The sequence below is a fragment of the Chelonia mydas genome, chromosome 20, assembly GCF_015237465.2.
Source record: "Chelonia mydas isolate rCheMyd1 chromosome 20, rCheMyd1.pri.v2, whole genome shotgun sequence".
NCBI classification, from domain to species: Eukaryota; Metazoa; Chordata; order Testudines; family Cheloniidae; genus Chelonia; species Chelonia mydas.
In genome coordinates, this window is record NC_051260.2 from 11930059 (window position 1) to 11954212 (window position 24154).

The 24154-nt window shown below is 59.9% G+C and overlaps 1 protein-coding gene across 6 annotated transcripts in view; it reads left to right on the forward strand.

Moving 5' to 3' along the window:
• The window catches only part of RAPGEF3 (Rap guanine nucleotide exchange factor 3), a 93849-nt gene extending 74868 nt beyond the window's left edge, over positions 1-18981 (forward strand). The window contains exons 11-28 of one of the 6 annotated variants that reach the window (XM_037888015.2): positions 2202-2317; positions 2798-2886; positions 3851-3929; positions 4753-4903; positions 5421-5503; positions 6147-6186; positions 6454-6535; positions 9110-9256; positions 9901-9998; positions 10503-10628; positions 10757-10938; positions 11104-11278; positions 12020-12070; positions 13603-13690; positions 14435-14499; positions 15115-15169; positions 16835-16961; positions 18450-18981. In XM_037888015.2, coding sequence (XP_037743943.1) covers positions 2202-2317; positions 2798-2886; positions 3851-3929; positions 4753-4903; positions 5421-5503; positions 6147-6186; positions 6454-6535; positions 9110-9256; positions 9901-9998; positions 10503-10628; positions 10757-10938; positions 11104-11278; positions 12020-12070; positions 13603-13690; positions 14435-14499; positions 15115-15169; positions 16835-16961; positions 18450-18456 — 1761 coding nt within the window. In that variant the 3' untranslated portion in view covers positions 18457-18981. Of the gene's footprint in view, positions 1-2201; positions 2318-2797; positions 2887-3850; positions 3930-4752; positions 4904-5420; positions 5504-6146; positions 6187-6453; positions 6536-9109; positions 9257-9900; positions 9999-10502; positions 10629-10756; positions 10939-11103; positions 11279-12019; positions 12071-13602; positions 13691-14434; positions 14500-15114; positions 15279-16834; positions 16962-18449 lie in introns of all 6 variants that reach the window. The other 5 variants (XM_037888013.2, XM_043533233.1, XM_043533234.1 and 2 more) reach the window with 5 other exon arrangements.
• Positions 18982-24154: the final 5173 nt, after the last annotated feature.

A 24154-nucleotide genomic window follows, 5' to 3' on the forward strand; every position in this document is an offset into this window, starting at 1 on the left:
AGGATCTGTGTGCGCGGGCACACAGCTTAGAGGGAACAGTGCCAGTCACCCCTAAAGGGCAGTTCTCCTGTGTTCCCCTTCCTGTTGCCCCTGCCAAGCAGGCTGTGGGCACCGGGACTGCTGCCTCTTTGGTCTGTGGGTCATCTCACATCACCAGAGCCACCTGGCCCTGTGTCCATTTTGAACCAGGCTGGGCACGCTGTGCAGCAGGAGGGAGCTTTGGAGGGGTGGGGGGCTGGCTGACACATGGCGATCCCCTGAGCTCTGTACTGTCTTGCTGAGTCCCAGCTGCAGGCACATCCGCAGTGCAGCCCCAGCTGCAAGGAGGCTGTGTCCGTTTCCTGCTGTGTGGCCCCTGCCATCTGTGCCCGTGTGCCCTGGGCCTGGTGCCGTGGTGCCATGGATCCTCAGGCCCGGTGCTCTTGTACCACCCTAGAATGGTCCCTGAGAGGAACCCTTCAGTGTATCAGCCCCATTAGGGTCACACTCTCTTACTGGGCTAAGCCCTTGGCTTCACCACCTCTGGGTCCGAACCTTGGAGCCTTCAGCGCTCCTGCCTCACACCATGAGCTCCCTGCAGCTGGATTGGTCATGGAGGGAGATTTACACACCCAAAGGGAGCAAGGCACCCCCAACTTTCTTAATCTGGAGTGACTCAGCCAGCGGTGTGAATGCAGGAGGGTTTAGTAGCTGTCTGGAACGCAGCGTAGAAAGTCCTTAGTAAACACAGAGAACAGAAAGTTACAGCAAAGTCCATCTGGGTCAGACCAGAGCCAGAGCCGTCTCCAACACCTCTTAGTCCCAGGCCAGGAGCTTCTCCCCCTCCAGCAACCCACACTTAACACCACTGCCTGGCCCCTCCTCAGGCCTTTTGTCCTTGTTCCCAAGCAAATATTGTCACCGGCCTCCTCCCAGCCCTTTGTAGTCCAGCTGGTCTCACCCAGCTGGCTTCCTGCGGAGGGGTCTGCTGTCCATGGTCGTTAGTTGCTAGGTACCAAATGTCTGGGGCAATTGGAATGGTCATTGCCTTCTCAGCCCAGGCCCCAGGTAGCCACACCTGGATCTTTCCCCCCACCTAGTTAACCATACACACGTAGGGGAAACTGAGGCACAGGCAGTCATCCAAAATATTATGAAAAATTCCCACTCTGTCACACATGGGGACTGATGCATGGTGCCCTCCAGGCAGCCTGCCAGCTTGCCTGCGACCCCACCTCTTTGGCTCTGTCCATCATCGCTGATATTCTCCTCTGGGCTGGGACGAGCCGTGTCCAGCCATGGGCCCTCTGGAAACCACCTGCATCTTCTCTATTATCCACATCGTGCAGTCAGGCATCTTGGCCTCATGGTCCGGTTTCTGCTGACTGGGGCTCTCTCTGGCCCAGCACTCACCGGACTCAAATCCATGGAGCTCCTGGGCCTGATGACGGTGTCACCAGGACCCTCTGCCGGCCGGCTGAGAGAAACAACCAGGGAATGGAACTCGGTGCCTTTCCTCCTGGGGCTGCCTGGAATCCAGGCACTTCATGCTCCAGCCCACTGTGCTGCTGTCACCCACTGCCCCACCCTCCCCTGAGAGACACCTGCCCCGGGACGAGTCTGCAAAAGCAGAGTCACAGGGCAGCCACTAGCATGAGCAAATCCCAATGCAGGGACCAGCAGTCACTGTGGGAGCGGGAGGGACCTGGTGCATCTCCTGCCTAGGAAGGGAGTGGACTTTCTGCCCCCACCCCCACTCCTTGCCCTGTCCCAGCCCTTGCTCTGCCACCTGGCCTTGCCCCGCTCCTTGCCCTCCCCCTAGCCCTGCCCCTGCCCTAAACCTTGCAGTGCCCTATTCCTGCCCCAGTCATTGTCCTGCCCCTTGCCCTGATCCAGTCCTTAGAATCATAGAATATCAGGGTTGGAAGGGACCTCAGGAGGTCATCTAGTCCAACCCCCTGCTCAAAGGGGGACCAATCCCCAATTTTTACCCCAGATCCCTAAATGGCCCCCTCAAGGATTGAACTCACAACCCTGGGTTTAGCAGGCCAATGCTCAAACCACTGAGCTATCCCTCCCCCCTTGTCCCCTCCCAACCCTGCCCCAGTTCTTGCTCTGCCCTACCCCTTGCCCTGCCCCAGTTCTTGCACTGCCCTGCCCCACCCCTGCTGACCCATCTCATGGAGACAGTTCAGCAGCAGCACTGATGCTGGGTTCTCTAGGATGTCGAGGCCAATACCATGCGCCTGAGGGAGCACGGGAAGGTGGTGCTAGTGCTGGAGAAGAACCTGCAGGGCAGCGGCTGCAGCAACCAGTCACCGTCTGCGGGGAGCAGTAGGTACAGCGGCTTCTACCCCCGCGGCCAAAACCTTGCCAGGCCTGGGACCAGCAGCACCCCAGGGCCCAGGTGGCACTGAGACAGATTGGGTTGTTCCCAGGGAGACCTCACTGCGACCCCAGGCTGCCCCATGCAGCTCCCCACCATCACCCCATCTCCTCCCTCTGATGGGGTCTGATGCAGCAGGGTGGGAAGCTGTTGCTTCTGCTTCCCTTGGCCTCCCAGGGTCCGTTGTGGGAGGCAGCTGCAATGTTTCAAAGGAGCCATGGTGCTTGCTGCAAAGGATGCTGGAACACATCTCAACTATGGGCCGCAGCTTCCAGATTCGGAGGGTGTGTGGGGCAGGTAGAGGCATTTCTGTAGTTGGCCACCTGGTGGCTCTGCTGAGCCTGTGTGGGCTGTGGTTCGGCCATGTGTCTAGGGGATGAGGATTATGACCCTGCGGGAGTCTGATGTGCGTGGGCGTGCTCTGTCCTCCAGGTACTCGGTGATGGCCGGGACCCCTGACAAGATCCTGGAGCATTTGCTGGAAGCCATGAGGCTGGATGCGACGTTCTCAGACCCCCTGGGTATGTGTGGGCTGGCTGGGCCCCTGGATACACGCTCCCACGGATACATGTGCACTGACACGCACAGATACACGTGTTCCCAGATACACAGGCGCAGGCATGCCTGTGCGCAGAGATACACACGTGCATGGACGTGAGCCCAGGCACACATGCACACAGATACACGCTCCTGGGTACATGCACATGCAGAGCTTCTTTGAGCTGGGACATGGTGCCAAGCTCCTGCAGCACTAAAGGGAAGTGCAGAGCAGAGACTGTCTGGCATCCTCCACACGACGCCCACAGCTAGAGCCTTACCAAATTCATGGTCCAGTTTGGTAAATTTCACGGTCATAGTATTTTTAAAAAATTGCATTCATGGTTTCAGATATTTAAATTTTAAATTTCAGTGTTGTAACAAAGCATGATTATGTATTTAAAAACACAAACATATAAAGCCCTTAAGTCTCCATTTCTCAAACTGGGGGTCCCGATCCAAAAGGGCAGCTGGAGAGCGGCGGCTGCTGGCTGGGCGCACAGCTCTAAAGATAGAGCCACCATCAACAGCGGCACAGAAGTGAGGGTGGCAACACCAGACCAGGCCACCCGCACTTCTGCGCTGCTGCTGGCCGTGGCGCTGCCATCAGAGCTGGGCGGCCGGAGAGCGGCGGCTGCTGGCTGGGCACACAGCTCTGAAGGCAACGCAGGGGACTGGGATGGCTGGGGAGATGGTGGGAGCACAGGGGCTGGGATGGTTGTGGGCGTATAGGACATGGAGGCTGGGATGGTTTGAGGGAGCTGGGATGGTTGGGGGGTGGGAGTACAGGGGCTGAGGTGGTTTGGGGGCGGGGGACTGGGATGGTTGAAGGGATGGTGAGAGCATGCTGGGCCAGAGCCCCTGCCTGGGATTGCTGCTGGGCCCAGAACCAGTGGGTCCTGCCTGGGGTGAGGACCCTTTAACACATGCTGGGCTGGTGTTTTTCAGATACCTTGATTGGGGATTTCCTGCTGACCTACAATGTGTTCATGCCGACCACCCAGCTCTGCAGAGCCCTGCTGCACCAATATCCTTCTAGGGCTGCAGGGACCGGCACCTCGCGGGGCAGCCGGGGAGGGGGTGGGTCACAGGGGTTTTCTCCTGACCACGAAAGACAGAGAAACAGAGAGAATCTGTGAGGAGCCCTCCAGAGAACCGCTAGGGGGTCTGTAGCTCTGCAGCCTGTGTGTTCTTCACTTGGGCTCTGCTGTCTGAAGAGACAGGCCCATTCTCAGGGCCCACTGGCCTGGCAGTGCCACCCCCTCCACACTTTCACAGGGAGACCCAGATCCTGGCTCATTTTGCTGGTCTCTCAGTCTATGTCTGCACTGCAAAGAGAGCATACACCAGTGCAACTGCATTGCTCTGAGCTCTCTCGTGTGGCCATAGTCTGCGCCCCTCTGGCTCAGAGCACCTGTGGCCTGGGCCAGTCTGCACCGAGCTGCACACTGCACAGGGGCCGTATGCAGAGAGCAAAGGCATCACAGCTGCCGAGCTACGGCCTAGACAGAGCTCCTTGCACATGGCGGGGAGGTGGGTCTGGGATGTGGAATGGGGTAATTGTCAGCAAAAGGGCAGTGCTGCTAAAGCTAGCAATGTGGGGGTCCTACTCCCCACCACTGCCCATGCAGTGGGTCTGATCGCCTCTTGCTGTCCCTGAGGCACACTCCCCACATGCCTGTGCTGTGGGGCTGATTGTTTCTGCTGGTCTCTGGGTGCACACTGCAGGGCTCGCCCCGCTCTGTGCGGTGGGGCCAATTGCCCCTGGGCACGCCCTGCAGACTTGCTGCCTGATCCCATTACTGCTCCCAGCACACACTGACCTAGTGGCTTCCTTGACTGGCCCCCACTTTCCATGCGGAGCCATCAGAGGGCTCGGAGCAGGAGAAGGCTGTCTACTCCCTCAGCAAGCGGCAGAAGATCCTGAGGCTGGTCAGCCAGTGGGTGCTGCTCTATGGGCACCTGCTGCAGGCTGACCACAGTGCCATAACCCTGCTGCAGGTACTGCCGGGGGGGGGGGGGGGGGGCAGGGGAGGAGCTAAGCAGCACATGGGTGGAGTGTGGTGAGCAGTGGGCTGAAGGGGGCTGACATCCAAGGGAATAATGAGGCTGGTCCTGGCCCTGGAGTTGCTGAGCTCTGTGCCCTGCCACCCGTGTCCACCGTTCCTTGCACGTGCCTTGCCAGTGGGGATGCAGCCCATGAGGACGCAATTCCGTAGTCCAGCACCAGGGGTGCTACCCTAGGAAAGATAAACCGCCCCTGGCAACTGCACCCTGCATAGCAGGACTCCATCCTTTTTGCCTCAGGCACTCAACCTGCCACAAATCATGCTGGCATTGCCAGGGGTGTCATGTGGGGGCATTGCTCCCCATGGAGCCAACCCCAAATACCACCCCCGCAGGGAGAGATTTCCAGGTCCCTGCATAGGGTGACCTCAGGTGTCCCAGCACATGCTCTGGAATCACTACCCTGTACGGTGCAGCTTGGCACTGACCAGCCAGAGCCCTTGTCCTGCAGAACCTCTCAGACTTTGTGAGCCGGGATCCTCGCCTGTGCAGCCTGCTCCGGGACCAGACACAGGATCGTCGGAGGAACAGAACGTGAGTCACCGCCCCACCCCATCTCCTTAACCCCCTGAGGCCCCGTCCGTGCCTAGACGGCCATCTCTCACGGCAACTCAGCCGTAACCGGAGCCATGCCTGTGCCTCATGCGGGCCTGAGTCCTGGAGAGGCTGCGGTGTAACCCGTGTGGCAGTGACTGGAGCGCTGGACTACTGGGTCCTAGTCTCAGGATGGATGCGCAGGTGTGTGGGGTTAGAGTGGGGGTGGGGAGTCAAGAGGTCTGCCTTCTACCCCAGCCCTGCTGCTAACTCACGTGGCTGGGCCAGGCCTCTGTGCCTCAGAGGGAATGGACTTGGGAGGCTTAGGACTCTTGGACATGCCAGGAGGACACACTCTGTGGAGGAGGAAACTAGTCAGTATCATTCAGACCCTCTCCCCATCCAGGTATCTGGGCTTCCAGCTGAGAAGGAAGGGTTTAAACCTACAGGAAGCTCTGGGGGCTCAGTGCTCTGGTGGAGGAGCCCCAAGCTGAACTGCCCAAATGAACTCGCGGCTGCCGGCTCTGCTCTGGGCGACGTGGTGCCCCCCAGGTGCTGTGACTGCAGGGAGCAGCGTGCTGATTCACGCCTGGGAGGTGCCAGCTCTAGGGCTCTCACCCGTGTGTGTTTCTCCTCTTTGCAGACTGGAGAACGGTGGCGGAAGCACATCTCCACAGCCCAAGGTACTGGCAGCCCGGCAGCGCCACGGGGCATCTGCTGCCCCTCTCCTAGGGGCATGATGGGTGGGCAGGGAGCCAAGCAAACTCCCCGAAAGGGAATGGCCCTGACACAGGCTGAGGGCGATTGTGTGGGGCTTTGAGGGCCTGGCTCACCTGAGCTGCCCTGTGTGTCTCCATGTGAGTGCTGTCCCCTTGGGCTGTGAGCGTGGCAGACGCCAGTGTCTGCCATTCAGCACCCCATGAGGACTCTTCTTCGTTCCCCCATCCCAGGTTCGGAGCACAGTGAACTGGATCGCCAGCCTGGAGGATGCCACACTGAATAACAGCTGTGCCATCGGGGCCCAGGACAAAGGTAGCAGCTCTGCGTCAGCCCTCTCACCCACACACATGCACGCCCACACAGACAGACAGACAGGCTGCTTCCGCCCCCTCACCCACACACACGCACACAGACAGATTGCTTCTGCCCCCTTACACATGTGCACGCATGCGCGCGCGCACACACACACAGTTTCCACCCCTTCTCACACTTCTCACACATCACACAGAAGATTGCTTCTGCTCCCTCTCTCACACACATGTACAGATTGCTTCCGCTCCCTCACACACAGACCCACGCACACCACACAAGACTGCTTCTGACCCCTCACACGCACAGACTGCTTCTTCCCCTTCTCACTCACTCACACACACAGACTGCTTCTGCTCCCTCACACACACCCACACCAGACTGAGTGCTTCTGCTCCTTCTCTCTCACACGCACACACATGCACGCGTGCCCACACACACAGAAACACACTGCTTCTGCCCCCTCACGCATGCCACACACAAGACTGCTTCTGCCCTCTCTCTCACTCACACACACACACACACACACACACACACACACACACACACACACACAGAGATTTCTTCTACCCCCTCACACACACACCACACAAGACTGCTTCTGCCCCTTCACACACAATACACACACAGAGACTGCTTCCGCCCTCTCTCTCTCTCACACACTCACACACTCACACACACACTTACTTCCCCCGTTTATAGGTTCCTCCAGCTTGCTGGAAAGATCTTTTGCTATGATGTGAGTCAAAAAGTGTCCATTGTTTACCTGTCCCCTTTGAGAAGGCTTCATTGTACACAGATAATGGTAACGTGGATTCTAGGGTTGCCAACTTTCTAATTTCAGAAAACCAAAGACCCATGCCCTGCCCTCTTCCCCACGGCCCCACCCCCACTTACTCCATCCCCCCCATCTCCATTGCTCACTCTCCCCCACCCTCACTCACTTTCACTGGGCTGGGGCAGGGGGTTGGGGTGTGGGAGGCACTCCGGCTGGGGGTGTGGGCTCTGGGGTGGGGCTGGGGATTAGGGGTTCAGGGTGCAGGAGGATGCTCCGGGCTGGGGCCAACCCGTTCGGAGTGTAGGAGGGAGGTGCAGACTCTGGGAAGGAGTTTGGGTGCGGGAGGGGATGCAGGGTGCAGGCTCCGGGAGGGAGTTTGGGTGTGTGAGGGGGCTCTGAGCTAGGGCAGGGGGTTGGGGCACGGGAGGGGTTCGGGGTGTGGGCTCTGGGCGACTCTGGCTGGTGCAGTTTGCAGGGGCTCTGGGAGGTGCTGATGTCAGGCGGCTCCTTAAATAGTAGCTGCACCAGCGCTGCCCTAGCATTTCCTGGGCCTCAGAGGCTGCTCTGTCTGCCAGGAATCCTGGACACATGGCTCAGGGAGGACAAAAGTTTTTCCTGTTCTCTGGGGACAGGAGCTTCAACTTCAGCCCCATGCTTCCGCGCAGCCCATTCATCCCCAGGAGGAGACTGACCAGCCACAGCCCCTTACCTGCTGGCCGCATGATCCCGAGTGAGGCCGGCACAGCACCCCCGCAGGAGCAGGCTACTGGGCCCGGGGCAGGTGGTGACGGCTCGCCCTGGCCCCCTCCCCTGCTGCTAGCTGCATAAAGCCCCTGGGAAGCCGGGGCAGCTCCTCTCTCCACTCTCGCCGGCCGGGAAGCAGTGGGCCAGGTAGGGAGGGGGCTGAAGGCACTTCCTAAAGGCCACAATGCCCGCTCCGCAGGGAACCCCCAGCCACTGTGGGGCCCACTGTGTCTGGGGTTAAGCCTGCCGGCCCCAGAGTGCAGCCAAATGCCTTTCCCAGCCTCTCTGCTGGGATCCACGCCCTGCCTACTGGGGCTTGCACAACCCCCGAGCTCCACAGAGAGAGCTGGTGCAGGCCCCCTCCTCATCCCCCCCACCACCGATCAGACTTTTAACAGCCCAGTTGGCAGTGCTGACCGGAGCTGCCAGGGTCCCTTTTTGAATGGGCGTTTTGGTTGAAAACCAGACGCCTGGCAACCCTAGTGGATTCCCCTTACTGAGCCATCAACACTGTCTGGCTTCTCCATTATTGTACCCAAAAGGCTGCTTGTGGGTGTTCCCAAACTCACAACATATTTCAGTAACGCACACATAGCAAAACTTCATAACTTTGCATACAATGATTGCACGTACAATCCATCAGGATATTAATGCTCAACAGATCAAGACTTTTAAAATAGTACCTCGCAAGGCAGACTTTTTACAAAACACATCATAATTATATCACCATGGTAGATATGGGGGTGCCAGGGTGTTGCTTTGGGGTAAAGAGTGTCACACCTCCCCTTAGACACAGTCACCCTGGGAGGTGTGTGGGGTGCAGACTCCCCGACATGGTGGCCCCCACACCCCAGAGCCCGGGCCCTGCTCAGAGCCCACAGGGACTTGCAGTCAGGGCTTGTGCTCTGGGGCCCCAGACTGCCTCCCACGGAGTTCACAGCTCAAACCTGCCACCAAACTGGGCTCCCTGCCCAAGGAACCTGGGTGACTGCTGCCCTCAGCTGGCTGGGTCCTGGCCATGGGGGTCTCACTAATGTGCCCCCTGCCTTCCATAGTGCCCTATGATGTCTACAGAGCGGACCACTCCTGCCTCACCGTGGTGCTGCCAGTGAACGCCTCCGTGCGCGATGTGCTCCAGTCCCTCGCCCATCGGGAGGGCGGGCATGGTGAGCGCATGCTGGTCAAAGTCAACTCAGCAGGGGGTGAGTGAGCGGCGTGGCGTGGGCGGGGAGCTGGGAAGTGTGTTCTCCCCACTCCCCCCACCAGCTGCACTGGAGCAGCACGTCCCCCCCCCAACCTCCCCTGCCAGCTGCACTGGGGCAGCACGCCCCCCCCAACCTCTCCCGCCACTGGACTGGGGCTCCCCCGACCTCCCCTGCCAGCTGCACTGGGGCAGCATGTCTCCTCCCACCTCCTCCCCGCCAGCTGCACTGGGGCAACACGTCCTTGCCCTACCCCCGCCCACTGCACTGGGGCAGTGTGTCCTCCCGCCTCCCATTGCCTCCCCGCACCAGCTGCACTGGGGCAGGATGTCCCTGAAGCAGCTGGAGTGAAGAGGGGCAGTAATGAGGCTGGGGGAGTGGGATACATTCCTTTTAGGCAGTGGCTGCCTGACTGCTCCCCCATCCCCTCCCTGGCATCTCCCAAGCATCTGGAGGCTTGTTCACCTGCACAACCCCTTTTCTGCAGCAGCGACACCTGGCCCCTCTCCCCATGCTCGCCCTGCGCTCTCTCGGGGAACGTGCCCGTCCCTGCTGGCTGGTGTGTGTGCAAACACCACCGCCTGGTGGCCACTGCAGGAGTAGCTCTCCAACAGGCTCTCTCTCTCTCTCTCTCTCTCTGACAGATAAAGCGGGGCTGCAGATGGACACCATCAGCGTGTACACGTCTCTGGGCCTGAACGAGAGACTCTTTGTTGTGAATGTCCAGGAGCTGCACACCCTGGTGAGGGCTGGGCGGGGGGAGTGGGGTTCTAGGCTGGGGTCAGGGGAGCCTTGTGCCCCTCTCTTTGCCAAGGGCTGGAGACCCCATCCCACAAGCTCTGAGACTGGGGATAACTGGTCCAGCACACATGCCACCTGGGGGCTGCTGCCCGTTACCAGAGACAGGGAACTCAGAGCTGGGAATTGGTTGTTACAGGACATGGAGACCCCAGGCCCAGCACTGCAGCACACAGGCCCTGGACAGCAGTGCCTCTGCCCCAGGGACTGCCACAATCTGCTCCCAGTGGCAGGAGCCGCACCTTGACCTGTGGTGTGGATGGCTCGGGGTCTGGCCCCTGTGGCTGGTCTGCCTGGGCATTCGCTGTCACCTGAGATCTTCTACCAGCTCCCTGCTGAGCTGGGCAGGGCTCTGGCCCAGGGCTGCCAGGCTCACCAGCAGGCCATGCAGAGCATGCAGAGCGAAGGAGATGGCGGCGTGTGACATTCTCTCTCCCCCTCTATCCAGACCCCTCATCCTGAGCAGTTGGGACCCACCGTTGGCTCCTCGGAGACCCTGGACCTCATCAGCTCCAAGGACTTGGCCAGTCAGCTGACAGATTATGACTGGAACCTCTTCAGCAGCGTCCACCAGGTAATGGGCAGTGTCTAGAGCAATAAGCCTGGGGTCAGAGTGGAGGGGCTGTGGGCCAGGCGCTGGGCTGGCTCTCAGGAGATGTGGGTCCACTCCCAGCCCTGAGCTCTGGCTCTTGTGTTTTGAAGGTGGAGCTGATCTATTACACCTTTGGGCAGCAGACGTTTCCCAGCGCAACCACGGCGAACCTGGAGCGCGTCATGCGGCGCTTCAACGAGCTGCAGTACTGGATCGCCACCGAGCTCTGCCTCTGTGCGGAGCCGGGCAAGCGGGCCCAGCTGCTCAGGAAGTTCATTAAACTGGCTGCACAGTGAGTGACTTGCGGGCAGGGAACTCGTCCTCCAGGAGTCCCAGCAGCACCCAAGCCCAGCCCTCTCCATGGAGGCAGCCTGGCGCTGGGCCCTGCTGTGCTAGCTGTGTCATGCAGGCCCAGTGCTGGCCCCTAGCCCCCGAATAACTGTATCTTCCATTTCAGCCTTAAGGAGCAGAAAAACCTGAATTCCTTCTTCGCAGTGATGTTCGGTCTGAGCAACACGTCCGTGAGTCGCCTCTCCAAGACCTGGGAGGTACAGACCAAGGCACAGGCCCTGCTGCCCCAGGTCAGATCCAGCCTGGGAAACTTCCCCCAGGCCCTGGGACCAACTCCAGTGGTAAATCAGCGTCTCTCTGCTGGGCCCTGACAGGCAGAGGAGGAGCCTGTCCTAGGAAAGAGGCCATTTGGCATGTTCAGCTTGCCATGCCATTGGGCTGAGATGTCAATCCAAGCCCTAGGACGTGGGAAATGATAGCATGGCCCTCAGCTCCTAACAGACTTGGTGGAGTTCACCTCCTGCTGGGCGATGGGCTGGAACCAGAGCCCCAGGCTCAGTTATACCAAGCGATGGGCTGGAACCAGAGCCCCAGGCTCAGTTATAAGGAGCCATGCATGGAACCAGAGCTCCAGGCTCAGTGAATGCGAGTGTCCTGGCCAAAATCCAACTGCTGCTCACCCCGCTCAACTCCCTCCTATGTCGTCTCATTCAGATACAGACTCCTTTGCTTCCTTCCCTTTACCCCGTGTTCCATCCCAAAGGTGACTGCAGCTCAGTGCTGGCTGAAACAATCCTTGTGTCTAGTTTCTGGGCTGGGGACTGCCTTCTTCACTCCCAGAACTCCCTCGGGAATGAAGGCAGTTCTGGGTGCACAGGGCCTGGCTGAGGAGGGTCCATGGGGGGTCAGCCTCCATGCAGGCCCCAGCGTGGCAGAGGCTCTGAGATTTATGTTGTGATTTATGATGATCAGGGAGGAGACGTGGCACCTGTGTGAGGTTCAGGAGAGGGTCCCGGTGCAGGGGGCTGTATGATCCCCCTAGGGTTCGGGGGACGCTCTCACCTGCTCTGTCTCTCACACAGAGGCTGCCGCATAAAACCAGGAAGCTGCACTCGGCACTGGAGCGGATGCTGGTAAGTTGGGCTCCCTTTGTCAGCACCTTCACGTCCCCACACGATTCTTGCAGACAGCAGAGACACCCACAGGCAGGTTCCCGTAGCCCAGCCCACCCAGCTGTGGGAGCTAAGCCATGCTGGGCTGGGGCAGTACCTGGGGTAGGGGTCCTTTGGGGGAAGGAAGTGGTGATGCAGGAAGGGGAACCCCCTGTTAGAGAGCTTATTCCTTCACTCTCCCACTTCCCTGGTCCTTCCCGCATGAACAGAGAGCAACAATACCCGAAGTCCGAAGGTGCAAACAATTCGATGTTTATTGGGGTGAACTTCCAGCAAGCTTAAATCCAAGTTTCTTTTTCCTTATTTTCGAATCCCAACTTACTTCCTGTTTGCCCCTAATTTATATAGTAATATTCTTAGCTATACCTTAACCAATCATTCTACTGAAATTTAACTTAACCAATCCTAACATATTGTAACATGATTAGCTAACCAATTATATCCCACCACCTTAATTAGTTTACAGCCAGCAAAATTAATTATACAGCAGACAGAAACAATCACAGAACCAGACAGAGACCATGCCAATAAACAACAGCAAAGTGGGAACTATAATGACAAAACAATACAGAAGTGAGGATTTCACAACTACTTCTATAAAGGCATAAGGGTTTCCCAGCTGTGTCTATTGATAAGTGAGTTCTTACCAGACAGAAAACTATCAACCTAAATTTCCTTTTACATCTTCTAGGCACTTCCCTTTCTCTGGAGGTGATAGGCACTCTCAGGACAGGAGTGTATTCCTAACAGCCCAATAGCACCTTCTTTCAATGTGACTAGTTTGGAATGTGGGGAGGTGACCGGTCGCTTCCCAGCTTATGGCTGCCTCTGTTGCTTAGCCAAAGGCCTTAGCCTAAGAACAGGGCCTCAGACTGTCACAGTAAGAGAAGGACCTTACACTGGCAGACAGTGATTTTGATTCTTTCTTTTATACCTCTAACTAGCCAAGTGATAAGAATACACCTAAATTCTTAAAGTACAGGCCTTTGCAGACAGGCCTGAATATCTATATCCTAATACCCCCACCTTCCGTGCTGCATGCAGCCCCCATGCGGTGCTAGAGGCTCTGGCTCTGGCTCCATCTCAGGCTCTGGCTCCATGGTGTCAGAGCACTGCGGGAGGAGCTGTGCTAAGCCCCCTGGTCACGGGCAATCCCAGGTACTCTGGGTGTGAGCTGGGGTGCTGGCCCCAGCGTCATCTGGGTGAGGACTTTCTGCTTCTCTAAATCCCCCGCAGCATCCCCTGCCCTTCCAGCCCAGAGCTACTGCTAAATAGCTGCTGTGCTCCACCCCAGCAGTGGCAAGGTGACCCTCCAGCTGGGGGCTCCCTCAGGCTGCGCGGGGCTGCACTGGCCTGGGGAGTCACAGGCTGCTTGTGGCCGGGGGAGCTGAGCTCTGGCCTGCTGGGGGCCTTGCCTGCAGCCATGGCCTTGTGAAGCCACCGCCCTGGGGCCAGGAAATGGCTCCTGCTCTGAAATCCTCTTCTCTTTCCAGGACCCCTCCTGGAATCACAGAGTCTACAGACTGGCCATCGCCAAACTGACCCCGCCCATCATCCCCTTCATGCCCCTCCTTCTCAAAGGTACAGGAACAGCTCAGGACTTTCAGCCTGGGAGGGTGAAGGAGCTGGAACTGCGAGGGCTGGGCAATAACTCTGTTTCCAGAAGTGATCCCCTCCTACAGTGGGTTTGCAGGGACCCCACCCCAGCACCGGGTCCCCTTCTTCCCAGGGAGACCAGTTCCCCTGGGCACTAGCGCCCTAGAGAGGGCAGGCAGTGGGGTACTCCTGGGTCCAGGCACATGCCCTGGAGAAGCTCAGGAGACTCCTCACTTGGCAGGGCAGTATGGCTACTGAAGGGGACAGCGTTGCACTGCCTCACAGTGACACAGAGCACATTCTGCAGGACCAGGGCTCCATCCTGTGGGGCTGGGGGACCGGGGCTCCATCCCACAGGGTGGAGGGACTGAGGAATTCAATTGTATGCAGTTAGCTCCAGCCCCCAAGCCTCTGATCTCTTTGGCCATGGGTCCAAGCCTCCAGAGGACACTGGATTTGGCTACTGTCGGGCTGCTCCTTGGGGACGTTCTGAATCCACCCCTCCATTAGCAATCGTGGGGTGGAGGGAGGTGGGGGAGTCCCTGCGGGAGCCCTGCCCTGCTGGACGGAGGAGCATTGGTGGGATGGGCCAAACACAGGTTCAGTGGCAGCAGCCTCCCTGCTGCAGAGAACCCCCATCTCTGTTGATGGTCTGAGGCATTAGCTGGCGCCTGTGAAAGGAGGCTGAGCCGCGGGGCTCAGCACTGACTTCGAGGCTTCCCCTTGCAGACATGACCTTCATCCATGAGGGCAACCGCACGCTGGCAGAGAACCTCATCAACTTTGAGAAGATGGTGAGCCAGGCCGATCCTGTCACCCCTCCCGGCAGCTGGGCGGGTCTGGCGAAGTGAAGCGCGGCACAGACACTAATGCTCATGAGCTCCATTTTTCCAGGGAGGCAGCTGCAGCGCAGTGAGAACCCAGGTGTTCTGGCTCCTGGCCTCATGCTCTGACTGGCCTGTGGTCGGCTGACCACAGTGCTGAGAGTGCCTGTGAGCCCGGGCCAGATGGGGCTGGCTGGGGCCGCTCCCAGCCCACGGGCTCCTCCACCCCACGGCAGCGCCCCAGCAGGGCATGGCTGGCCCCACCTGCCCATCCTGCAACGCTGCCCCAGCTGAGCAGAGGGGATGCCCTGCCATGGTGCCCCATCCCTGGGCCCATGGGATTGTGGCTGCTCCGCACGTTTTGCCCCTATTGCCCATGGCCCTTTGCTGGGGTTGCCTGGATGAGGGACAGGCCGTTGGCAGAGGGTATGTGCTGGACGAGGCAGCTGTGCCCCACACCCCTCACAGGCACTTGGTTTCCAAAGGAGTGGGAGGGGGAAGAGCTTTCCTTGGCCTGGGAGGGAGACGGTGTGTGCGCCGGGCCACGCTCCCTGGCCAGTGAGTAACCCTGTGCCTTGCTTGCAGCGAATGATGGCCAAGGCCGTACGTATCATCCACCACAGCCAGAGCCACACGTATGGTGAGTGCGTGCCAGGGCCTGTGAGCAGGGCCAGCACCCAGCCCTGGGGAAGGTCACCCTCCAGCCAGCATCACACAGGCAGCGTGTCGGGGCATGGGGGCCGTGGCAGGTAGCACCTCCTGTGGGTCGAGTTCTGGCTCCTGTGGGAGCAGGCACTTTGCCACCCGCCCCCAGCACGGGGATGTGCCCTTCAGGGTTACAGCTTAAACAGGGCTCAGGGCAGCCAGGGTGGGGGTCCTACAGAAATAGCCCAGTAGGCACTGCCAGTAGAGTGGGATTTAGGAGGAGAGGGTTCCTGGGGCATGTAGGGGGCAGGGAGGGCACTGTACAGGGGACCTGGGGGGCATTGGAGAAGGAGGGCAGAGGGTGTTGGGAGACAAGGAGGGGGAGTGCCCAGAGCTGTTAGGCACCTTGCCGCCACCTGTCCTAGTGTAGAAAGCCACGTCTGTGCCTGCCGGGCTCGGCTCCCTGGCTCCACCAGCCACAGGCAGCACAAGCATGACCCCCTCGGCCCACACAGGCCTCGCTGTCCCCCTGCAGCTTAGTGACAGACACGCGCCAACCCCCCGGTCCTCCAAGTGTTCCTGGGCCTGCCCGGAGCCCACAGGACACTCCCAGAACTGCCCCCCAGCTTACCCGTTTCACCCCGGGGCGTTGCTCGACTCAGCTCACAGCACTTAGATTGCTTGTAGTACAAACAAGTCAGAGTCAATTTAACGAAGATCAGAGAAGGCAGTGGAATTAATGGAAACAAAGGGTTATGTATAAAATAACTAAAATGGCATTCTCCTGCCTCCTGAAGGTTAGCTCACCCAAAGTTTAACAGGGATCCTCCATTCATAGGACAGGCTTGCTGGCAGCTTGCCCCTGGGGAACCTCTGCACCCCCAGATATTGTTCCAACCATCTATTTTCTTCACTTGTAAACAGGGTACTCCCTCCCTGCTGCTTGTGTTTCTGAACTAGAATCTCCCCTGGAGACTTTGCAAGCATTTGATTAGCATTTTGCTTGGATTGTAAGTAGGCGTCCATTGTGAAGTGTACAGTGATCACTTTACATACAGCCAGACAGGCGTCTCCTGCCTGACAGAAACATACCATCTTCTGGGCCGTATAGACACACAGCTCCTGGCATAGGACCTGCACATACATTCTGCACTGATTGCAATGATCAATGTGACACAGGCTTTCAGTAGGGCCTCACATGACACCTTATGCAGAAATCAGACAGGGGAGCTCTGTAACCTTCTGTGTCCTCTGCCAGTTGGATCACAGATGTGTAGGAAATGCATTGGGGCAGGAGGGCAGAGGTTGGGGGGCAGGGGAGAAGGGGGCCCATGTGGGCAGGAGAGCAGAAGTTGGGGGAGGGGGTGTAGGAAAGCAGGGGGCCCATGGGATAGGAGGGCAGAGGTTGGGGGAGGGGAGTGTAGGGAAGCAGGGGGCCCATGGGGGCAGGAGGGCAGAGGTTGGGGGAGGGGGTGTGTGGAGGATCAGTGGCCCCATGCAGGAAGGAGGGCAGAGGTTGGGGGAGGGGGATGTAGGGGAGTAGGGACCCCATGGGGGCAGGAGGGCAGAGGTTCAGGGAGGGGGGTGTAGGAAAGCAGGGGGCCCGTGGGGGCAGGAAGCACGTGCTGTGAGTGCCTAACGTCCTGTTCTCCCCTCCTAGGTCCCATCTCCCCGCTGCGGAGTCGTCCCCCCCAGCTGCTGGAGGACCCCCAGGCCCTGCGGATCTCCACCTGTACGGAGCCCCACTCTCCTTACCCCTCAGGAGGCCAGGCTGCTTGGAGGGATGAGTAGGAGCACAGGGGGAGGGGAAAGGGGGGGGAAGGAAGGGAAGAGGCTAGGCCAGTGCTGTCCCTTCCCCATTCATGGCCTGTCCTACAGCTCCACTGCCTGGTCCAGCTGTACCCACTGTGGCGTCTCTGCCAGCACCAGCCAAGCCAGAGGCCTCGTGTGGGCATGCCCTGCCCCCTAGCTGTCCCCCAGTGGGGCTCCCACCTCACACCTGTGCTAGCGAGAGCACATCAGGTCTGGGGAGTGAGTGTATGCAGGGGCCTGCCCACAGCCCACAGCAGTTGGGGGGAGATTCTAGGGTGCTCCTGCCTCTAGCCATAGCTGGGGAACATGGCCAGCCCCTGAGCTGGGCTGGTTGCGTTCTGTCCAGCCCACCCTTGTCCCCTCCAGTCAGGCACCGCCCCGCCCAAATTCTCCATTCACGTTCCCGCCCCCCGCCCATTGTCCCTGCACTAATGACCCAGGGATCTTCCTGCAACATCAGTCAAAGGCTGGCTTCCCTGTACCAGCAGGAGCTGTGTCTGCCACTGTGCCATGGCATGGCACGCCAGTGCTGAGTCATGGCACCATCGCACTTATTCTCGGTGCTCCCTTGGGCAAGGGGAGAGCAGTGCCCCCAATCACAGCTGGCAGCTCGCCCTTCAGCACCTGCTCACAGAGCACCTGCCCTCCTGCTCAGGAAATGACCCCTCTCTGCTTGCCCAGGAGCAGCCCCACTCCATACTCTGATCCCAGGGTGAAAGGGTTGGAGTAAAAAAGGATGGCAGTCCTGCCTGGTGGGCATGAGCCACATGCCTCCAGGGCAGCTCGGGGGGCATAGCCAGAGGCTGCCTCTCCTCCTGTTGTGAGGGCCCAGCCCCTGTGCACGTAGTGCCCTGTTCTGCTTGACTGCGATTCCGCTGGCTTCTTGACTGTAGCCCAATTCCCCACTTACCCACCTGACACAGCCCCAGGAGGGACAGAAGCGGCTGCTGGAGCCTGGCAGTCATTCAGCCTCCCAGTCCCCTCCTGCACTCGCTCCTCTCCTTGCTGGGTTCGGATGCGTTAAGCATGGGCCAGGTAAGCAGGTGCTGTTTCTGTCACTAACTCGCTCTGGGACCTTGGGACTGTCCTGGCATCAGTCTGTCAGGTGGGAATCAAACACAAGATCTCCTGGCTCCCAGTCCTGTGCACATTCCAGCCTAGTGGGTACAGAGGCTGCACTGCCCCTACCTTTCCCACTGGTCAAGTGTAGGAATGCACCTGCAGACCTGGCATTGAATTCCCTCCTTGCTCAGCCCAGCAGAATCTGCTCTGTTGGAGCAGAATCCAACAGAGCCAGGCATGAGCTGGACTGCCAGCTGTCGCTGCCCTTACCCAGCACTGGGCTAACACTGCAGCCTTGGGGCTCAGTGTCAAGCTGTGGGGCTGTGAGGGAACAGCTGCCTGTGCTGAGCTGTGGGCTTTTGCCAAGAATGTCACTCTGATCTGGGGCTGTTTCCTTGCAGGCTCTGAGCAGTCCCTGAGCGGGCGGAGTCCTGCCCCCACCCAGGCCTACCTCCAGCACCTGAAAGTGATCGACAACCAGAAGGAGCTATCACGGCTTTCCCGGGACCTCGAGTCCTGATGTTTGGGACCAGGGGCGGAGCAGGAGGGGCCAGGCTAGACCCTCCAAAGGGAACACTCCTCAGCCCACCATCAGCACAGTGCCCCTGCCTGTCTGCAACTGGGCCATTGTGCATGCCCTCCACCTCCTGTGCAGTGCAAGCGCTGGCCATGCACTCCGACTGTCCCCGCTGCAGAGGGACTCCACTGCAGGCCATCTGCCAGACCGCCTGCCCAGCCAGGACCGGGGACCACTCGGTCTGCACCGTTCCTCTCAGACTGGGAGCCAGCTGGCTAGAGCCTGGAGCAGTAATGGGCCAGCCCCAATGATGGCTTCTGCTATGAAGAGAGACAGGGAGGGGCAGGACCAGGGGAAGAAGGGCTGGACACTCTGGCTTTATCCACCGCCGTCAATAGAAGTATTTTTTGTACACAGGGATGTTTTCCTTCCTGGTCCTGCAGCAGCATCTCCAGCATGGAACTTCCAGCAAGGGGGAGGAGGGAATGCGGCTTCTCTGCTCAAGAGCCTCCTGCACCCCCAGCACCATTGCGGAAGGGGACAGCCCCCAGGCACATCAGAGCCTGGGCCCTAGCTACAGTGCCCATTGCTGGACCTGTCTGGGTGAGGCTGGGGTGGGTTAAATTGTGCCAGCCAGAGTACCAGAGCCCTCCTGCAGACAAGGCAGCAGGCACTCCAGCCCTGGCTAAACTGGAAGAGGTAGAATACCTTCAGGCCCAGATTTCTCAGGCCTAACTTAGCCCATGCTGGAGAATGGCTCTAATTGCAAGTGTAGACATGGGGGTAAAAGCTGTGCCCACTGGTAACTAGCAAGTGGTGGGTTCAGAAGAGGGCCCATTGGAAGCAGGAGCCGGAGAGCCTGTGCTGACTGCTCCACATGGGGTGGTGGCTGGTGCTCCACTGCCAAGACGGATTGAAACTTCATTCGAGTTCCATGAGTGGGGAATAAAAAGGCCCCTCCCCAGCTGCTGCAGAGAGAAGAGGCAGGATTTCTGGGCACACAGCTCACTGCCGGCCAGGGTGGGCCCCAAGCATGGTGCTCCAGCCCAGCAGTGTGGCTCAGTGGGGCACAGGGGTGCAAAGTTCTGGGGGCCTAGTGCTGAGGGGGCTGGCCAAGGGCACCCATGTGAGCTGCCTGGGGGTCAAGGCCTCAGCCAAATGTTCAGTCACCTCCTTAAGTTAGTACCTGACAGGTGGCTCAGCCCAAAGGCTCTGGGAAGCCCCAGAGAGCAGGAGGGGAAAGAGGAATCCAGTGGCACCAGCCCCGGAACCAGCACCTCCATGAGATAAGTTGAATGCCTCCCTCTCCCCCAGGCGTCACTGGGCACGTGCTTACACCACTCCCTCCCAACACAGCCTGTACTGGGGGCAGCATGTAGGACACAGGGCATCCTGCTGGGTAGCTGGACTCTGCAGCCAAACACACTCTGGGGAAGGGACACCAGGAGGTGTCCCGTGCACCTGCTGCAGGGGGAACGGTCCTTGGCTTATAATTCCTGCCTCAGCTTTGTTGCCCTGCAGCTCCTGGCACGTAGGCAGCAGGCTTCCTACAGCTGACATGGTCCTCTCTGGCTGTGTGAGCTCAAGGCTCCCAGCTAGGAGCAAGGCCCTGGGCCACCTAGCTCAGCAGCCTGAAGGCTCAGGGAGAGCCTGTCTCTGAATGACCTAGTCCACCCCTGGGTCCAGGCCAGTTGGCTGGGACTTAGACGTTGCCAGAGGGGAGGTTTGTCCTTCAGCTCTGCTGGTGATAGGAGCAGGGTGGAGTTAAGGCCCAGGCATGCTGCAGCAAGCAGGACCTGAGCTCAGCAACAGAGTGAGAATGGGGCAGCAGCTGCTGTGCGGCTCTTACGGGTGAGCAGAGCTGGGCTTAGGGCAGCAGCAGGCTGGGAGCAGCTGAGGAGTTACTCTGACCTGGGCACACATTAAAGGCAGTGCTGTTGGCACCTGACCCCCAAGCCTGCTGGCGACAGTTTGAGGGGGACATGAGGGGCTGACCATTTAAAAAATTTATTAAAAACCAGCCAAGCTGTACCACCTGGTGGCCTGTGCTAGCCAGCCACTGTCACAAGCTTCAGAGACCCCACGAACAGCTACAGAGACAGTACTGGGCTGCAGGGGAGAGTGCGGGAAGGGCACCAGGCTGGGTGAGCTGTGACAATGATGCGTTTCATGGGCACTTCCACCTTCCAGCCTGGTAAAAGCCAGCTCCCCTCCCCTCCAGTACAGACTCTGAGAAACAGTCCCTTTTCCCCACCCAGAGCAAGTGACACCCAAGCTCAGTCTCCCTGCAGAGGTGTGAACCTCCCTTAACTGATCCCAATGAGCGGCCTCTCTTCCCAGTTCTGCCACAGGGTCCTCCTGTTTGCACGGTACTCTAGGCTCAGCCCCAGCGCTGCCGTGGTACAGGAGACCGACTTGTCGGCCCCAGCTGCACCCTGTCTCCCCAGACCATCCTCAGGCAGCGCTGGCGTTGCCAGCTGTCCCCCAGCACACTCTCAGCCTGCTCCATCTAAGCCGCTGGGATCTCCTGGGAGCTGCTGGAGTGCAGCCACCTTTGGGGAGCTAGTGCTCTTGGGGCTCATCCCCAGGGGCAGTGTGATTCCCTCAAGCCCCGAACCTGTCCTAGGTGGCTCATGGCACGTGGTCTCCTGCTCCTCTTCAGGCCAGGATCACCCACAGATGGACTCACTTCTCAGGGAGATAAACCAGCCCTTGGCTGGAGCAGGGTGGCCGCGTCAGGGAGAAGCATCGGGAACTGGGCACTGGGGTAGTTGGTGTCCACGCTCAGCCCAGGGCAAGTGCCCAGCACAGGCAAGTGCCCACTGGGAGCTGCCTAGAAGGTGGTCCCAAGATGCTGGTCATGGGGGATGAGCTCTAGGATGGCAGCATGCTCCCAACCCCCAGCCCAGTACAGCGCCTTGGCTGCATGGCCAGCACAGAGCCCCTTGAGTGGCTTGACACGATGGGAGACCCCAGAGCGGGCTAGTCCGCAGGAACCAGCCAACCATCCACATCCACACTGCTCCTCCATGAGGAGCAGAGCTTGCCCTGCGGAAGGAACTGAGCGTGGTCAGGCTCCTCCACTGGCCCCAGGGCACTGCCCAGTGCAGAACTGCCCTCGTAGCGCAGCGTGGAGCTCTCGGCCCCCTCCTCACGCTGCCCCGCCATTTGCTCAGTCCCTGTACTCAGTCCCTGGCTCAGGGCCCCTGCTCCAGGGAGAGCCAGCTCACCCGCGCAGACCGGTGGGACAGCTTGCGAGGTGTCTGACTGAAGCCACAGGCTGGTGGGTTCCGTCACGCACTGGCTGTGCCGGAGAGGACAAGGCTGAGTCTGTGCACAGACGTGGCCTGGTCTCTGGTTAGTGCCTCAAACTGAAGAGACTGTCCCTGGCGGCTCCTGAAGCACTTCTGTCTGGTACAGAGAGAGACTCCAGTTGAGCAGCAGTGAAGTAATGCCCGGACCCACCCTGTTAACACAGCCACTGGAAACAAGAGCTGCCCGCAGCTGAAGACCTGCAGCCCTGCAGGCACCATCTCCAGATACATGGTGCGAATGGGAGCTAGACCCTCCAGTGCTGTAATAACTCCTCCAGCAGCTTTGCTGCGATCGCGCTGGAAGCAGTGGATCTATATGCACCATGTAGATCATGGGGGATGCCATGGATACCATGTACCTGCAGGGCCAGTGCAAGGATATTTTGCGCCCTAGGCAAAAATTCCACCTTGCCTCCCCCTGGAGCCTGGCAAGGCACAAAGCATCCCCCCCCAACCTCCCCCAAAACCCAGACCAGCGCACTCCGTCTTGCTCCACAGCCCCCTCCCTGGCTGGCTTGGCCTGCTGGTCCGCCACCACCCCACCCAAAGCCTAGTCCAGCACACAAAGAGCTCCCACAGCCGGGCACACAACCCCTCTTCACAGCACCCAGCCAGACACGCAGCCGCCCTCAGTCCCCCCTCCATCTTCTACCCCCAGCACACAGCACCCCCGCAGCCTTTTCCCCCCTGGCACACCCCCCCCCCCGCCGTCTCCCCTCCCCAGCCCTGCTCGGCACACAGCACCACCACCCCTCCACCTTTTCTCCCCCGGTATACAGCAGCCCCGCGGCACACAGCATGGTCCCCCCCCCCCCCCGCAACAGCCCTGCCCGGCAGACAGCTGAGTCCTGCTCCCGTCTCCAGAGCGTGGCACGCAGCCCCCTCTGACCCAGCTCACCCGTGCCTCAGCCTGGCCAGCCCACAGGACCCTGCCCCCTGCTCCAGAGCATAGCATACAGCCTCCCCCCCGCACTTCTCCCCCCCGCCGCAGCCTGACCAGCCACGTCATGCCACGTCACCCCTCCCCCAGAGCCTGGCACACAGGGTCCCCCCCCAAGCCCCTGGCACCAGCAGGCCCCTGCCTCCCCCCGACAGGGAAGAGCCCCCCAGGCAGCACATGGAGCCCCCTCCCCAGCAGCCTGAGCCTTCCCCCTCACCCCGCCCTTACAGCCTGGGTGCCCAGTGCTCCCTCCAGACCACCCGCCTCACCTCCTTGGGTCCAGGGGAGCCGGGGCTGGGCACAGGGCTGGCACCTGCAGGGGGAGAGGTGGGGCAAGAGCAATCAGCGGGGGGGGCGCCCCCAAGCCCGCCCCCATTCCGCCAGGCCGCCGCCCACCTGCGAGCTAGTCGCCGCTCATCCCGCTGGAGCCTTTTTTGACGTCCCCAAATCTTGGCGCCCTAGGCGGCTGCCTAGTTCGCCTAGTGCTTACACCGGTACCTGGCTGGGCACATCCAGGATTCATAGAATCATAGAATATCAGAGTTAGAAGGGACCTCAGGAGGTCATCTAGTCCAGGGGTCTCAAACACGCAGCACGCGGCCCCCCTGCCCCCCCAGCATTTACCTAGAGCGGCTCCGGCCTGGTGCACACCGGGGGCAAGGCAGGCTCCCTGCCTGCCTCCCTGCCCTGCCTCCGCGCTGCTCTGGGAAGCGGCCGGGACCTGCGGGGGGAGGGGGGCACAGGGGGTCTGTGTGTTGCCCTGGCTGCTCCTCCAGGTACCTCCCCCGAAACTCCCATTGGCCGCGGTTCTGTCTGCAATGCTGGGCCTGGCCATTCTTCAAACATGGAGCACAGGTGCCTCAAGAAGCCACACGTAGGCACCTAGAGAAAAGCTGGCCAGTTTTCAGAGGCACCAAGCACCAAGCCCCTGGGGCAGAAGCCCTGTTTGAAAGTGCAGGGCTGGGTCCCTATGGTGACGTTCAGCAAAGCTCTCCAGGCAGCTGGGGACTAGAGGGGCCATCACTGGGGGCTGACAACACACCACAGCTCCTGCTAGTGAGCCGTGGTGCCTATGCGGGGCCCAGCAGAAATGCAGCCCCGGAAGGGTCAGACTGAGGCTTGGGGACCCCCTCCCCCTCCCCTTGAAAGACACCCCTGCCAGCTGGTGGTGAATACTGGGAGGTGCTGCAGAGTGGGGAGGCCCATTACCATCACTCCTGCATGGGGTTGGGGCCATTGTGTGGGGACAGGGCCAAGGTACACCTAGGGTCCCATATTGCCTTGCGTGCTCTTGCACCGAGGGCGGAGTCCCAAGGAGTCACATGTGGCATGGAG